The sequence below is a fragment of the Argentina silus genome (assembly GCF_951799395.1).
Source record: "Argentina silus genome assembly, chromosome: 10".
In the NCBI taxonomy this organism is placed as follows: Eukaryota; Metazoa; Chordata; class Actinopteri; order Argentiniformes; family Argentinidae; genus Argentina; species Argentina silus.
Genome location: NC_139664.1, coordinates 5,586,542 through 5,603,541, shown reverse-complemented (window position 1 = coordinate 5,603,541; position 17,000 = coordinate 5,586,542). Strand labels below are relative to the sequence as shown.

The window sequence follows — 17,000 nt, the reverse complement described above, 5'->3', positions numbered from 1 at the left end:
ATGAACCCAAGTGCCCTCGTTTGGTGGACAGGTGTAACTACATGTAAAAAGGTAAAAAAAACAAAACAATGGCAAGCTAGAAAAATCAGCACAACCTAGATTTATACTAGGGCACCAAACTTACTCGATGCCAAAAATACTTGAACAGGAGAAAGCAACATACATACTGTACGTAATATAGTACAGTATATCAAGAATGGACATGACTGATGTGCCTAGGTGGGGATTCAAATTAATAGTCAGCCAAACCCAAACCCACTCCCTAAGTGATGTCATATCCCTTATGACACAGTGCTTGAGTTGACTCACATTTAACAAACCCCTCTAATGTTTCATACTCGTATTCAAGCTATCAAAATAATTGACTGCATCGTCCCATCTCACCCCAACAGGGCCACTGAGAATACTGTGCAATACAATGGAATAAATGAGACACACAAGTGCGCACATGCGCACACACACACACACACACCCACCCACCCACCCACCCACACACTTTGAATACTTCATTTGGGTTCACAGTAAAGCATTACATCAACCCACACAGACAGACACACACACCCCTACAGTGTAGCTGTACCAGTATTCCTGGATCTGCAGCATGGGAGAACAGGAAGACCCAGCCAGCTGTCTCCAAGTTGGTGTCAACAGATCAAAACAGACGAGGAAGCATGTGTGGAATTTATAGTGCGGGCACCACAGCATCACTTCTTCCGCCAGATGACAAACTCACACACAGACAAAAACAGTCTCTCTCTGCACCACTCACTCAATGAAACGTTATACCCATTTTATTGTAGTTTTAAGAAAATACACCCCTGTACATATTATACATGATGAAGTAGCATTGCTGCAGAAATCAGCACACATTCATCAACATTCTTTGTGACATAAATATACCTCTTCTCCTCCTTGTAACTTGGGCCCTGCCAAAGTTCTCAGTGAAGATGAATTGCACAGTATGATAGTACACAATCTACAGTGAAAACAAATGCAATTCTTTTTTTGCATACTGCACACGAAACAAACCACGGGACATTGTACTGTATTTCATGGAGTGTCTGTTCAGGTAAAATAAAAAGCATTGATGTGTTCCACTTTCACCAAAAAACCTTGAGAAAGTACAAGAAGACTGCAATGCTTGTCTATCTGTAGCCTACTTGAGGCAACCAGATGCTAACTGTGAATACTCACTGTGCATTACATTCACAATAAAAAGTACAGAAAGAGTCATGTAGTTGTCAGTTATCATATACTGTATGTCGGACAGTTTTAGCATCATTTTCAGTTCCAATATCAAAACAATAGAAATATGTTGTAGAAGGGTCTTGCGTTTCACCCCCCAAAAAAGTAATCTTCATGAGGAAATGCTTTGGTTTGTTCTTATGATATATATATGATTGTCTTGTTCTCACAAAATATAAACATAAAAGTACAATTCATAACCATAACATCAAGATCATAGTGTCTGACACTGCATTCAAAAACTCAATTCCCATACCCCAAACTATGAGATGTTACAAATTCAGTACATTATAAACCCGTTGTGCTTATAGGACCAGCCTATGAATGACGCATGTTAGACTACACATCAGAGAAGGGTGTCCTCGTTCTCTTCATTGTGTGTGCCGAGCTTGGACTTCCTACGTGTGGTAATGGCAGCCCAGATACGACACAGCATGCCCCCTCTGTGGAGAAAACACATCAGTCACACACACACACACACACACACACACACACACACACACACACACACACACACACACACACACACACACACACACACATCTTATTTACTGTATGCGCAGTACTTATATTAACAACATAGAACAATATGGTTCCTGCGTTTCCGCTCTCAAGGATGTGTGAACGTGATCGGTCGTGGCAGCTCACCTTATGCCACAGTACATCAAGTCATCTCTGCAGGCCATAAAGAGGAGGCAGTCCAGGGTGAACTCGTGGGAGAGTAACTAGAAACGGAATCACAGTGTGTAGCGTGAACAAAACCTTATGCAACTACATCGTTAAAAACAGAAACAAAGATACCTTACAATTCAGTTTACCACCAAAGGGTCGCTTCCACATCAAGCTGAAGCTCCATTACCTTGTCTATAGTGTCTTGGTCGACTGGGATAGTCTTTAGCCAGCGAATAAAGGCTTTGGCCTCTGGATTAGAGCTTCTCTGCCTCGATGACTCAGTGTCTACAGGAGGAACAGACGACTCATTACAGTCTGGATGGTATTTTGCACCATCATGCTGCTAAGATGAACATTCTGATGAATTCTAATGTGCATAGGCCCACAGACAGTAGATGGAATGGATGGTAAACACACAGCATTGTAAGACCATTGGAAGGATGTTCCATATCTCTGTAGATAAACATCAGTGGTGTAAAAAGTACCCGAAAGTGATACTTAGGTCAATATAGATATCTTGCAAAACAATTACTCAAGTAAAAGTGAATGTCATCCATTCGAATGCTAAACAAGTTCAGAAGTATCTGTTTTTAAATTCACTTAAGTATCAAAAGTATAAGTAAGTGCTGTTTATTAAAAAAGCAAAGCAGACAGACATATTTGCCTTTTCTGAATGGTAACACGATTGAAGTCAAAGTCATGATTAAAGTACAAATACCGAAAAAAGACTACTTAAGTAGAGTTACATTACTTTCCACCACTAGTACATACTAAAGTAGAGAACCAGTCAAAGTGTTTACTAGGGTTTTACAGCAAAACACAGCCTTAAGTTTCCTCTGCAAAATTCAAATCATTAACTTCCCTGACTTAGTTCAGGTTGGGACAGACAAGCATGTAAGTAATGAAAGACCACGCCTGAAACATAAACCAGTCAGAGCAGAAATCCAAGGCCTGGGGTTGAGGTGTGGAGAGAGAGGTTGAGAAACACAGATACTGTATGACAAACATCAAGGTGTGGATAGTCTGAATGGGTGGAGTCCACGGGTTTGGCATGCGAGACCAGGGCGTGGGAGAGTGACGAAGCGCTAAGCTTCAATACAACACAGGAGGAACATCCATAAAAAAACAACCACACCATGCCTGTGGGAGATGCCAGATGCTGATAACATTCAGCACTGCTTTTTGAGAGAATGTGGGTGAAAAGCGAAAACACTTACTACCTGTAAGTTGTGACGCAGTCCTGTAAGTGTCAATCTGTTCCTGTTTCACGCGGACAGAGCTCCTCAGCAGGTCTTGGTACTCCCTCTCTCTGTCATTCAGCTGGGTCAGCAGTCTACAACACACAGACACAGACATCATCACATATGGACCAGGCCTGGAACCAGTACATTACACCAGTACTATCCCTTTCCTTTACTGGTGGTGGCTGTGTGACTACCACAGTACCTCCTTTTTGAATTGCAGTCTTACATTCTAATTTCACAGTTCATTACACTAGTGGAGGCATTAACACATATTACTAAAGTATATGTTTACAAATATAATCTAATTGTGTGATGTGTGATGTTAACTATAGACATAAATGGATAAACGGAGGTGAAGAAGCCTGTACCTCCTAGTTTCCAGCCGTAGGTCTCTCAGTTCCTGACTGAGGGGACAGTTGTTGCTGTCCTGGAAGTCCCTAGGTAACCTGGGGCTCTCTGTCACCTCATCTGAGGTCTCTGGTTCCTGTGTGTCTGCTGGCTCCACCTCCTGGTCGTCTGAGAGAACTGCAGCAAGCTCTGGCTCATTGGGCTGCTCCTTCTCTGGAGTGCTGTCCTCTGTCTCAAAGGATGATTGCAGCTGGATTCTGAGCTCTGGAAGACAGTGAGTTGTGCGAGTGAGTGGGAGAGATGTGCATGTGGGAGAATTTTGGGGAGGAGGGGGGGGGGGTCTTTGTTTGGGCTGGGATCTTTCTGGATCATAGGATTTGGATCAGTTCCACTCTAATTTCAGTCAAAACTGAAACTGAACTGCACCTCTATGCAGAGACCATTCACAATTCAGCTGAGGGGAGTTGAAATGGCATTTGGCCAAGCTCTACCCCTCTTACCTGGTAGCAGCACAGTGATGGCATCTTGCACCGACTGCCTCAACAGGTTATCCAGAGCAAACATCCAGTGGGGTTTCACCTGCTGCTGCCTCAACACCTTCTTTACCTACAGGCACACAATCACAGACACAGACACAGATACACACACAAGTGGGTGAGAAGAGTGGGTCAACAAGACACTTTTGGGTCAGTAACTACAGGATCATGGTCAGCTTTCGTGTTCCCTGCAAGGCTGGAAACAAGCTTGAGAAGAGCCAAGGCTTCAGGGTCTTTATGTTATTTCCAGTTATTTTTTACTACTATCTACTATCTCCAGTGACCTACTGCATCCTGGAAGCTGAACAACACTGCCTGCAGGTTGTTGAGGGGTATTGCGGTAGACAGCAGAGTGGAGCGCAGCTTCAGGAGGCTGTTGGTCAGGTGCTTCCTGTCTGGAGAGCGGATGTTCTCCCGTAGGCAGCCAATCAGCTCGTAGATGTGCTCTGAGGTGAGCGACGCCCCTTCTGTCTGATGATAAGAGAGGAGCCAGTGAAAGAATTAGTGACACACATGCACACTAGTATGCAGCAATGCACACACACACACACACAGACAACAGTAACGTCTTTATTTGCACATAAAATAAGAGCAACCACGCCAGTAAAATAATCCCCAGGTGGTGAGAGCACACACACACACACACACACACACACACACACACACACACACACACACACACACACACACACACACACACACACACACACACACACACACACACACACACACACACACACAGATCTCAGTCCCTGTACCTGAGGTAGTGTGTCCTGGATGTTGCAGACGACCTGGCTGACATACTCAGTGAGGACCCTGTGCAGTGTGGCCCTCCTCTCACTGTCCTTCCTCAGTAGGAACAGGCCCAGGTTCTCCCCTGTGGTGGCTGGGCTGCTCAGGTCCACCGTGCTAGGCTCCTCTGGCACCCTGAACACCAGGGGGCGACACAGAGACACATTTGACTAAGAGATAACAGGATAGTCATCTATACCATATATAGTATACAGTAAGTGTATATATAGCATACAGTACTTATACAGTAAGTGGCCAGTCTTGACAGTTTCTTCTGTAACCCCACCACAAGGCATTTGTGGTAGGGCAATGATGGGTTCATTCTAAATTAGATAAGCACACAAAACACTGCCTCTCTCACAGAATGCCTTATCTAATGGGTGATATGATCTAATGAGCGTATGTTTTAACTCACGACAGGAAGCCATTGGTGCTGAGCGTGTTCTCAGCTCTGTCACTTCCTCTGAGGGCAGGCATGGTCCTCCTGAGGTCTAAAGAGCAGGACAGGTCTATGCTGTCAGAGTCAGCATCAGTGTCCTCCACATGGACATAGACTGGGACAGACAGGCTCCGGTGGTAGTCTCCTACAGGACGGAATAGACCAGAATCAGCACAAAACTCAGCCTTATCACACAGATAGTGATGATGATGATGATGATGATGATGATGATGATGATGATTCTAAAATTGAGATACAATACAAAACAGCATTATCAGAGTGAATAAAGGGTGACAAGAGTGTTGATGATCAGGGCATAAACATATATATATATATATATTTTAAAACAATATTAAGGAAAAGATGACTTCTGAGCATGACTTCTGAAGCATTGGAAATTACTCCTTGCACAGAACAAACCTCCTGTAGGCTTTAAGTTTCATGCCTATCCCTGTCAAAATACCTCGTAATATTTTCCCCTGCATGTTTTCTATCTCACGCGGTTGTGTGAAATCTCGTGCTGTCGTGTCGTGAATTTGACTGTTATGTTCATTTTAGATTGTAACCAGAGGCGTTGTTGTAACTAAGAATGCTCACAGACACGGGGGTTTGTTTGAAAGTCAGGAGAAGCATGAGGGAGATGCACAGAAGTTACAGTCAGCTGGAGGAGGCAGGAGCAGCAGGATGTTGTCAGGATGTTGTCACAAATGTTGAATCAACAGTGACCATAATTGCGGATCGCACCAGTTTTTAAATTGAAACATACTGAAACATACTAGTATTTGTGAACCTGCTGGCTACCTGCCAAAGTGGCTGGTAAGATTTACAGATTTACCCCTCAATGCCAAAATCTACCCGCATTTGGCAGGTGTTAATTTTTTGCCCTGCTGATGATGACGATGATGATGATGCCTATGATGATGATGATGATGCCTATGATAATGACCATGATAATGACCATGATGATGATGATGGATGAAAATTATGTGTGTGATGATGATGATGATGATGAAGACTCACCAGCAAGCTCAACATCATTGGGTGATGCATCAGTCTGAGGTTTGACCTTCCTCCTGGAGGTGGACTTGAGGAAGCTGTCCTTCAGCAGCTCTGAGGCCGTGGCTCTGTTGTCTGGGTCAGGGTCGAAGCTGCTCATGAGGAAGCCCTTGGCCTTGTCTGACATACACTCTGGCACCTTGGGGTGGATCTTAAACATGCCCACCTAGGAGGAAGGGAAAGGTTTCAGCTGATGAAGGAAAAACTATTCAGAGATCTTCCATTGTATAACAGAAATATGAGTAGGCCCTTTGGGTCTTAGTAAGTATATGCAGGAGACACCTGCAATAGACCAGTCTGCTATTAACCTGCTATTAACCTGCTATTAACCTGCTATTAACCTGCTATTAACCTGCTATTTACTTGGAAATAAAATGTGATAACATGATAACAATGACATAGCTGCATTTAGTTTTCTATGGGATCCATTACCTTGAACATGGCTGCCTGTGGGCTGCCCAGCTCGTGGAAGGGGGGTTTCCCTGTAGCCATCTCTATGATGGTGCAGCCCAGGGACCAGATGTCTGCAGGCTTCCCATAGCCCCGAGGGCCCTGGTCAATGATCTCTGGAGCCATATACTGTAGGGTGCCTATGAACAACATGGGGTAGAGATGAATACGGATATGCACACATATTCACAAATAAATCTGATAAATCTGTGTCTAAACAACACATTCTGTATCAAAGTGTTGACTGTGTTGAAAATTCTGTGGTCCAAACATTCACACATGCATGCCAGTAAGCTTGTCCACATGCCAAAACACATCCACATAGATGGTTACACGCACACACACACACACACACACACACACCCACACACACACACACACACACACACACACACACACACACACACACACACACACACACACACACACACACACACACACACACACACACACACACTTCAGGACAAGCTTACCAGTAAATGTCTCTGTGCAGGGGTTGATTCCTGCTAACCGTTTAGACGTGCCAAAGTCAGAGATCTTCAGAACTCCACTGTAGGTGTTGATAAGAACGTTGTCACCCTGTGGGTAAGTAAACAAGATCTTATTTTCTGTTTGTTTCCCCAGCATGTTGGGACCAGCATGCACCACCTGCCCAAGGTTATTTTTGTTGTGAGTTCTTTTTTATGTTCTTAACATGGTCAACTGCCAAGTAGTAGGCTTGCTGTCACCTTACCTTGATGTCCCTGTGGACTATCTGGTTGTCATGGAGATACTTGAGTCCCTCAAGGATCTGTTTGGTGTAGAAGATGATGGTGGCCTCGTTGTCTTTGAGGGGTCCCCATTTGGAGCGTAGGAGGGAGGACAAACTTCCTACATGTAGCATTGAGAAAAGAAAAACAGAACATTGTCTCAAGAATGATATAAACATCTGGACAACGGAATGTGGAACATCTGGACAATGGAATTTGGAAACGTCTATGCCTATGTTGGCGTGCTCAATACTGAAGACTCAATGTGGGATATGCAACACATCTGAAGAGAGAAAGGTGCCTGTGAAAGGTTAAACATGACTTTACTTAAAATGAAATACTATTATTTCAATGAATTGCTCACATCAGGAAATCCATTTTTCTCAATCTTTATTGAGAATATTGAGAGGGATATTGTTGGAAACACCCATGCTTCCTGTATCATATCCTGCCAAACGACTTTTCTCTGAATTACACACACCCACAAACACACATACCCACTCTGAGCCAAAGGCACATGCAGACACTCATTTCCTGGAACCCAGAAAAAGATAATTTCGCAACAGGCCAGTGGATTTCACTAAGCCTTCACAAATGCATGAAGCAGAAATGCTAGGGCGTGATTTGTGTTGGCCTTACAATGATAACATCTGAATGCTATCCGCCCACACTCTTTATTCTCACCTATACGAAAGCTCCTTGGTGATGATTACAATGTCACTTGACTGTTGAAATGAAATGAGAGGGCAGGAAAAATAGGGAGTGATATTTCCAGCGAGCGAGTGGGTGAAGGAAGGTGAATAAAAGAGAGACAAAGCAAACAAACGGAAAAACTAACAAAGTAGTTTTGCATGTCGGATCTTATACCTCCGGGGACTTCCTCCATGAAGATCTTGATGAAGCCCTCCTGACTGACAGAGCCGAGGTACTGGACGATGTTCCTGTGCTTCAGCCTCTTGTGCAGGCCGATCTCCTCGTGGAGAGGCTGGGAGTACCTGACATCCAAAACAATGAATACAGTTTTAACACAGCTATGAATCTAAATGACGCTCTGAAATGACTACCTACTGGTAGTGAACTGGGCTTTATAACTGTGCAGTGGAAAACAGAAGGCTTCCGTTATAACAACACAATTTCCATTATCACTACATTATGTTAATTACAACAACATTTCTTCCTCTATTGTTAAATTGCTTCCATCATAACTTTGCTTCCGTTATATCAGAATTGCTTCCATTTCAACGTCATGCGCTTTCATTATAACGACATTACTTCCATGATAACGACATTGTTTCTATTTCAACAACAGCATTGTTTCCATTCTAACAACATTGCTAAGCATAACTGATATGAGCTTTAGCTGTCCTGGGAGTGACATTTAGTAGCTGAAGACTATGTACATGGGTTTGGTGAGAGCTTTAAAAAGCACCCATGCTGTATGCATTAGTTACTTTGGTCATGGGGCCATAAGTTCAACTTCTTCGAGGACTCAGATGTGGGTCTGAGCTCTTTGGGAAGGTCAAGAGCTGGAATGGGAAAACCTAAACACACATCCATCTCTCTAGAGAACAGATTTCAGCAGAGGAGCTATTGGGAAACTCTACAATACATGACCACTGAGATCACTGCCTATTAGTTTCCCTGGAGGGCCACTGGAAGGCCAGCTTGAGAAAACATCTGCACATTAACCGTTTAGCTCACATCTTAAGAATTTAACTAAAATGAAAGACAGAAAATAGGAATGCTTAAACTAGAGACCCGATTCACACACAAATATTCATATGGGTCAGTTGGTTGGAGCATGGTGATTCTTAAGGCTCCATATACAGCACGGTACATGGCATCCCATATCCTGAATTAATAAACTGTATGCATAATTCATAGCTTTGCATTAGATGCTAACAATTGCTTTGGATAATAGTGCCTGCTAAATGAACACAGGAAGTGGTACAGTAATGTGGCGTCCATACGTGCTGTCCTTCTCTGGGATCTCCTTGATGGCGATGCGCACTTGGTTGCTCAGGTCCCTCCCAGCGTACACCACTCCATACGTCCCTTTACCCAGAACCACCTTGTCTCCATTCTCGCTGGTTTCGTAAACATACTGCAGGAGAGAAAGGTGAAGAGATGTTCGCTCAGAAATTTCAGACTCTCTGGACTGAATCCAGAGTTTGGGGAATATCAGGAACTGCACACACACACACACAACACATCACCACTGTGGCAATGGTTACAGGAACATTCTGGCATTCTAAATGTTTGACCTCATGATGATCGAGTTCTGTTTTGTATTTGTTGGCAGGACATCAACAATAGAACACCTAGCTGACCTCCAGTATTCCTCCAGTGAGCCGACTGGGGTCCTCTGCAGGGGCTTCAGCCTGGCGTAGGAGAGAGTTGACCAGTTCGCAGAACCTGACGGAGACGCCACATGCACACACACACGCACGCACATGCACACCACACACATTCATGCACGCACACACAGACACACAGACACACAGACACACACACACACACACACACACACACACACACACACACACACACACACACACACACACAGGTTATACAAATGCACAGCCATGATGTGACTTGCTATCTTCAAACAGACAACACACACACAAACATGTTCAGTAATTGACACTTATCAATCTTATCAATGGCAATACAATAGCTCTATGTATTTCATGTAGCTACGCCAGAGCAATCTGACACTAACACCGTTTGTTTATCCCAGTGCACAACACCGAGCACACTGGCCACGCTATCAACACATCCACACATATATATCAGTCAACAAGGAAATGGGAGAAAGGCACACAGGACATGAAAACACTCTCAGTGTTGACTACACTGGCAGTACACTGAACAATAAACATGAACAGTAGTCAAGTCAACACAACACAATAATGTGACAACAGTTTGAACTGCTTCCATCTGTCTGTGGGTTTTGTGTGGAAATTAATGATTCATGGTAGATCAATGGTCAACTTTCCCACATTGATGTCAAAGGGAACGTATTGGTGGATGAGCTCATGCTTTTAAATTCATGTGGGGGTGCACGAGTGTATACTTTAGGAAAAGGGTAGAATTGGGATAATGCTACAGTTGCCACACCTCATCCTCCCAGACAGCTGTCTGCTGCCTGCATGTCAGGCCGCCTCTGTCTGTCTGTCTGTCTATATTTGTCTGTCTGTCTGTCTCTGTGAATGACTCACCCTTTGCAGTGCAGCTCGCTGGGAAAGCAGAGCTGGAAATCATCTGAGTTGTACAGAACATACAGGAAACAGCTTCGCTCATCAAACTTGGAGGCACTGAAGCGGTTAAAGAGGGGGGTTAAGTCAGCAATTGTCTACATCACAACATAATATCAACAAGTATGCATTTTCATTGCTTGACTGGTGAAAGATGCAGGCATAACATCCATAGTGTAGTAACCTAGAGCAAAGTAGCAATTTCCCTTACCAACAATCTAAAGAATGACAATAAAATATGGATAGATAGGGCTAAGACCTTGATGATAAATACACTGCTATTCTTCCAACTATCAAACTATTTTATATGCAACAGGCTTTGTTTGCATAAATCCCCAAAACATCAATGCCCACAAACAAGCCAGGGGGATATGAATTTATACAAGAAAAGCCAGTTTCTCTCCAATTCAGATAGGAATGTTCCCTATCATAGATTAAACTACAGATAACTTGAAAAGAGCAGGTGATAGTTAGGTGCAAATACACACTGACATCTATTGCCCTAAGGGCAACAAGGCAGGCAAAACAAGGGTAAAGTACACTGTGACACTGCCAAACAGACATCGACATAGAAAAACACCAAGCAATAGTGAACAGAGCCTTTGAAACAGCCCTGGAAAGAACCCTTGATGGCTTGTAGCCAATAGCCCTAAACAGTCAATGTGTTGGTAGCAGCCCGGGTGGTGCGTGTGGGCCGCAGGCCTGAACACATCCAGAGGGGCAGGCTCTTCTTGTTGCAGTGTTAGGACATACTGTACTCTACCTCACTCCCCGGATTGCAGAGGCTGGGAAAGTCCACTGGTGGAGGCCTTTCTAAGGAAGCAAAATAAGACGAGGCAGGCTGTCAAAACGCACACACAGACAGCACAGCAGTGTGCACGTGCACGTACACACACACACACACACACACACACACACACACACACACACACACACAAACACCCACAAACAAACAAACAAACTCATATGTACAGACAACAGTAACGTCTTTATTTGCACATACAAATAGAGCAAGCCACACCACCAAAATAACCTCCAGGCGGTGAGCAGACACGGAAGGAAAACACTCCACACCTTTTCTGGGTAAACCCTCACTGGATCACAATGCGACTACAGAACCGCTTCCTTCTGGATCACACATTTCGTCATTATATGAATAGATTGCCACTTGTTATGCCTTGACAGGTTGGAATCTACATAGGCACACACATCAGTATTTAAAGAGGGTCTTTAATAGGGTCTTTACCTTCAGTGGTGTGACATGTTTCAGCTGAATAGTGCGACTCTCATCCTCCTCGCTCACACACACTATGGAGGGCTGGACCACTTTGGTGGGTTCCAGAATTAGAACCTGAAGTACAGCATGGGTCAATGGCAGTTATACAGGATAAAGAGAGAGTTTCACCTTTTTGCTCTGCCTTCTATGTTTCTACCTTATATGGTAAATAAACAAGTTCCCATACATGGAGAGGGTTCCTACAAGACATAGTTTACTGTACTGGGAGTTGTAGTCTTACTGGGCAGCGGTCAGTGGACACAGAGGGCTTGCACGCTTGCAAAAGCAGCTCCATCCAGAAGTCCACTGTCTGCTGTTTAGGAGACTTCACCTCCGGGGGCTTGGCAAACTGACGGTACATGATGTACGTCTCCATGATCGAGCCCACATACCTTCGAGAAACAAAACACACAGGAACGTGAGCTTGAGTCAATCTGCAATATGCTACTGTAATGTCTTAAAACATTCAACTCAGTGTATGCTTTGAAATGCGCCTTCTAAAGCTGTAGTATGTAGTGACCCTCTCTGGCAGTACTGGAATTACAGAACTATAACAGAGGGGAAGTATCAATGGTTCAGACTGTTAGCATTATAGCTAATACATTTCACATCAAGTTTCACACACCAAGCTTTACAGTAGCTGTGGGTGGGAGACTCACCACAAAGGTGCCTTGAGCCTGTAGAGTTTCTCAGAGGCCTCGATGACCTTCCTGTGCTCGTTGGCCAGGATGCTGGCGCCCAGGTAGAAACCCACATCCCAGTAGTCCCGCATCTTTTCCAGGCTGCCCTTCCTCCCCAGCAGGCTGCTCAGGGTCACACCTGGGGACACAAACACAAACAACAAACAATAAAACTTTGTGAGAATACTTTATTACCTCATATCCTATTTGTCAAGGAATCTGAGGGTGGCTAACAGGCAAGCAGCATGGCATCAGGACATGAGAGACACACAGACTTATGACTTGGCTCAAAAATGTCAATCGCATAAGAGCAACATGCATCAACAAATAATGTGCTTATGAGAATGATTTTTATTGGTGAAGGCTACTTCAATAATCAATAATTAGCCAACACTCACTGTGGCTAACACTGGTATGAATCACAAATTAACTCAGAGATAATAGACAATAAACATGAGCACACTGGCTTCCTTTGTCTTTGTGTTCATTCAGGGCTGTTGGCAGTGAGAGAGAACGCACCTATTTTGCGAAGCTCGATTGAGGTGTCAAATTCATGGCCGGCAGCCATCAGCAGGACAACATTGTTGATACCAGAGTGTAGGGTTGGCTCTGCCTCAAAAGCCTTGCCATACCTGGGAAGTATTGAATGGTAACACAACCCATCAATAGTCTCCTCTGTCAGTTATAAAAGCTGACGCTGGCTGTCATTACTGTTCATGCTCCCTAATGTTGTAATATGACAGTGTTATGTAGTCTTTATGACAGAGAGCTCAAGTAAAGTGTGACAGAATGGGTGAGGAGAACCAAAAGGTATAACACACACTGCTGGATAGCCCTTGTGAGAAGCACTAAACTCTGACATGATTAGACAGAAAGTGAGGGAATACTGAGGTAGAGTCTCACCAGTAGGAGGCCTGGTCTCGGCTACGAGCGTCAGTGAAACCTGAAGTCATGAACATGTCTTTGTAAATCCGCCCACAGAGACAGTAGACGTCCGACGCCACCTTGCCACCCGACTCCACAATGGGCAGAATAACCTCCAGGGCCTTGGCACGGTCACCAGGACGATTCCTCCTGGCATCGCAAACCAAGAAGCAATAAGAATAAGCGGAATTGTCAGAAATAAGGGGTTGGATTAAGCCCATTTTACTATGCCAATGTAATGGTGCCCTTTCTTTCAATAAGTCACCAAGTCAGCACTTAAGATAACAAATGTTATTAGTCAAACAAAATGTGGGTACAATACACAAAACGACAATAGTACCTGTTAAGTGCAAATATGTAGTGAAATTTGATATTCTGCTGAGCTGCCACCAGGCACATAGGCAGGATAGTCAGAGTCTCCACCAGTTTGATTATGGCATCGTAGTCCTGAAGTCAGAAAGAGGGCTGAATTACAATTAATTATTCACCAGGATGACAGGCAACTTTAACATGTTATATACTCCATTCAAAGTTAAAGATCCTCCAAAACACTGATTTATTTCAACTATTGCAGTTCGCTGATAATATGTCATAGTGTTCTGAACTTTCTAAGGCTGACATATAATCAAGAACAGGTGCCAAAGGGGCATTCGACGGCCAAAACAATTATCCCATGCAAAAACTAAACTGCCACTGAACAAACACAGTTAGTCAACACGCTCTCACTCTCTTGCTTGCTCACACACACACACACACACACACACACACACACACACACACACACACACACACACACACACACACACACACACACACACACACACACACACACACCTATGCCCCCACATCACCATGCCATGCTCCTAGTCACTCCATCTCAGTCATTCCTACCGGAACGTCTCGGTAGGACAACAGCAGGTTCATGACTATGTCTGGGCTGAGCAGCTCCACAGTGTCCAGGCGCTTCTGGATGCGGCCCAGCTCCTGGCTCAGGTTCTGGCCACTAAAACGCTCCCGTGCCGTTCGGATTTCGTGCCGGATGGACTCCCGGAAGTACTCACTGGCACAACAGACCACAGGTGTCAGCACACAAGTTACACAGCTTTTCATATGTCCTTCCTGTAGATGTGGTGCTGCCCGCAATGAACTGGGAGAGCTAAGTGGGCCTATCTGACCTATCACTGAGCACTTTGAACTCTGCATTCCATGCATCACTACGCTTATGTTCAACTGATAGATGTGCAGATAAGACGTATAGGCACAGAGCCTTGCTTAAACTTATTCTATCCGTTTGGAGGTCTAACCAGTAATTACAAACAATTCGCATGTAGGGCATGATAATGGCATCTTAGAGGCATGATAGGACATGTAGTTTGGGTAAGCTGACCTCGAGTGAATATGCACGTTCTCCAGCAGATGGACGAGTCTCTCCACCAGCGGGGTGAGCAGGGGCTCCAGCTTAAAGCTGGGCTGCATCAGCTCCTTGATGCCCTTCATCAGAGTAGCATCACATGCAAAAACCTTGCCCTGAGGTGACACTACATAGGGGATGAACGTGTAGCTTCCACACTGTTCCTGAGGGGAGATGTATGCATATTTGGTCAATTACTACTATAACAAGTATTCACATGCAAGTAATATGATATATCATATTAATATCATACTTACACATATTCACAAACACAGACAATGGAATTTCCCAATGTAATATGCAAATACCTGGAATGGTCAGGTTTTGCTTCAACAATATCTCAGCAAAAGCTTCGAGATGATATCATCCCCACCATACAATTGTGGTTGTGTACACTGATCTATGACTGCTGACAGCTGTAGAATATTTGCCTTTCAATCTAATCTATTCCTGAGTGATTTCATACTCAAAAGAATCTCTCTGCTCTAAACACACTGAATACCTGCCCATGAGGAAAGATATAAAATAATAAAATATGGGAAATCAACCTTTGATCAACAACACTGCACAAATAGCCGCTGTACTAACGCATGGCAGGCAAATACAGCTAAAAATGAATATGCGTTTGAAACAATTACTGTTTTAGACAACTAATGTATGCAGCTATTAGCAATATTCTGAAACTTTGTGGAAGGAGTGTTGTGATGTGGTGTGGAATGGTCTTCATTTCATTTCAAGATGACACAATTTGGTCAAATAATTGGTCCTCTTCATAGATGATATATTCATTTCACCTTTTATAAATTACCTTGAGGGCTTGCAGATCACTCTCCTGCTTATAGCAATACAGAATGATATTATTGGTCATGCTGAAACTTTCTCTCACGCCCAGGTGATAGAAGAGTGACGGCTGACAGAAAGTGTCACTCATCTCCACCACTGCAACATCTGCATAGAGTGACAGAAATTGTGCGTGTCAATGCATACCGTTACAAATTCTTGTCAAGCAATTTACTCTGTTAGTATGAGGTAAGCGTCTTAACTCGTTGGAACAAACAAACATGCCGACACTTGCCTGCATTGTAGAAGCTATCCAGAATGTCCGTCGTTCCAAGCGAAATTCTCTCGAATGGAATGGTTTTGAACACTGCGTGTGCGTCCGCACATGCTTCTTTCAGGCATTTTAATGACAAATTCTCTTCCGTCTGTGGCAGGGATGCGTCCTCAATGACAATGTATGCCACGGCTAAAGCCCTAGTCCGACTCCGGGGGGATACGATGTGTTTATTCGTGCTGCTGAGCTCGATTGCCAAAGGGTCCTGCCATAAACTTCCAGCTGATACCCAAACAGGATCCTTCCTCTTCACCTCGTGCAGGCTCATTCGCCTGCGTTCGGTTGTATACATTGTTCTATTCTAAAAGTTTCAGGAGCGCATATTATAAGTCCGAATCCCTTTTTGAGGACAGGGCGACTCTGTTCCTGTAATTCCCCAGGTGCGCGCCTTCTCCAGTGACATTCCCAGAACTCTTCCTAAGCGACACGCCCTCCGCCCCTCCCGTATCCATATTCATGCCTGTCAAGATTGTCCTAAAACAGAAGTGAACTGAAACCTGAAACTCGAACTGTGTGGCCTTCTCAGCTGCTCTTCTACGACCTCTGCTGTCTTTGCGATATTATTACTGAAGTGCAGTAAAGAGAACAATCATCTAAAATGCATCTAAGCTATGACAACGTTGGGGGCCAAGTTTGCAACTAGAGTTTGGAGACCCTACAATATTTACCACTGACTACAGCAACATCTCGCTAAAATCACTTTACATATAGACGTACTCTTACATAGCATACTGTCTAATACAATTCTTTGTGGGCCTTTGCCTAAATATTGTGGAAATGTTGAGGAAAATGTTAGATGCAATTTTG

At 44.0% G+C, this 17,000-nt stretch overlaps 1 protein-coding gene across 2 annotated transcripts; it reads right to left on the bottom strand.

Annotated features, from left to right (window-relative positions):
* Positions 1 to 775: 775 nt before the first annotated feature.
* LOC310810491 (mitogen-activated protein kinase kinase kinase 5) lies at positions 776 to 16,574 on the bottom strand. 2 transcript variants are annotated; one of them, XM_083678268.1, is made up of 28 exons: positions 16,155 to 16,574; positions 15,888 to 16,027; positions 15,056 to 15,243; positions 14,560 to 14,728; positions 14,009 to 14,115; positions 13,648 to 13,818; positions 13,264 to 13,376; positions 12,724 to 12,883; positions 12,306 to 12,456; positions 12,035 to 12,139; positions 11,552 to 11,601; positions 10,753 to 10,848; positions 9,862 to 9,946; positions 9,502 to 9,635; positions 8,399 to 8,526; positions 7,516 to 7,652; positions 7,256 to 7,361; positions 6,765 to 6,922; positions 6,297 to 6,498; positions 5,253 to 5,421; positions 4,804 to 4,972; positions 4,334 to 4,516; positions 4,010 to 4,115; positions 3,530 to 3,773; positions 3,135 to 3,250; positions 2,105 to 2,202; positions 1,894 to 1,970; positions 776 to 1,688 (listed from the first exon to the last, which is right to left on the bottom strand). In XM_083678268.1, exons 1-28 carry the CDS (start codon positions 16,483 to 16,485, stop codon positions 1,592 to 1,594), a joined length of 3,990 nt encoding a protein of 1,329 aa, XP_083534394.1. In that variant the 5' UTR covers positions 16,486 to 16,574; the 3' UTR covers positions 776 to 1,591. The 2 variants fall into 2 exon arrangements, with proteins under 2 accessions (XP_083534394.1, XP_083534395.1); XM_083678269.1 differs by having other exon boundaries at positions 3,138 to 3,250.
* Positions 16,575 to 17,000: the final 426 nt, after the last annotated feature.

What these genes read in the sequence shown, in the direction of transcription:
- LOC310810491 (XM_083678268.1), bottom strand. Translation starts at nt 16,485, where the DNA reads ATGTATACAACCGAACGCAGGCGAATGAGCCTGCACGAGGTGAAGAGG. An exon ending in ATCCCAGAGAAGGACAGCAC is followed by an intron (nt 8,527 to 9,501) that starts GTATGGACGCCA and finishes TTTGGATGTCAG; the next exon opens with GTACTCCCAGCCTCTCCACG. An exon ending in AGCACCAATGGCTTCCTGTC is followed by an intron (nt 4,973 to 5,252) that starts GTGAGTTAAAAC and finishes CCTGGTGTTCAG; the next exon opens with GGTGCCAGAGGAGCCTAGCA.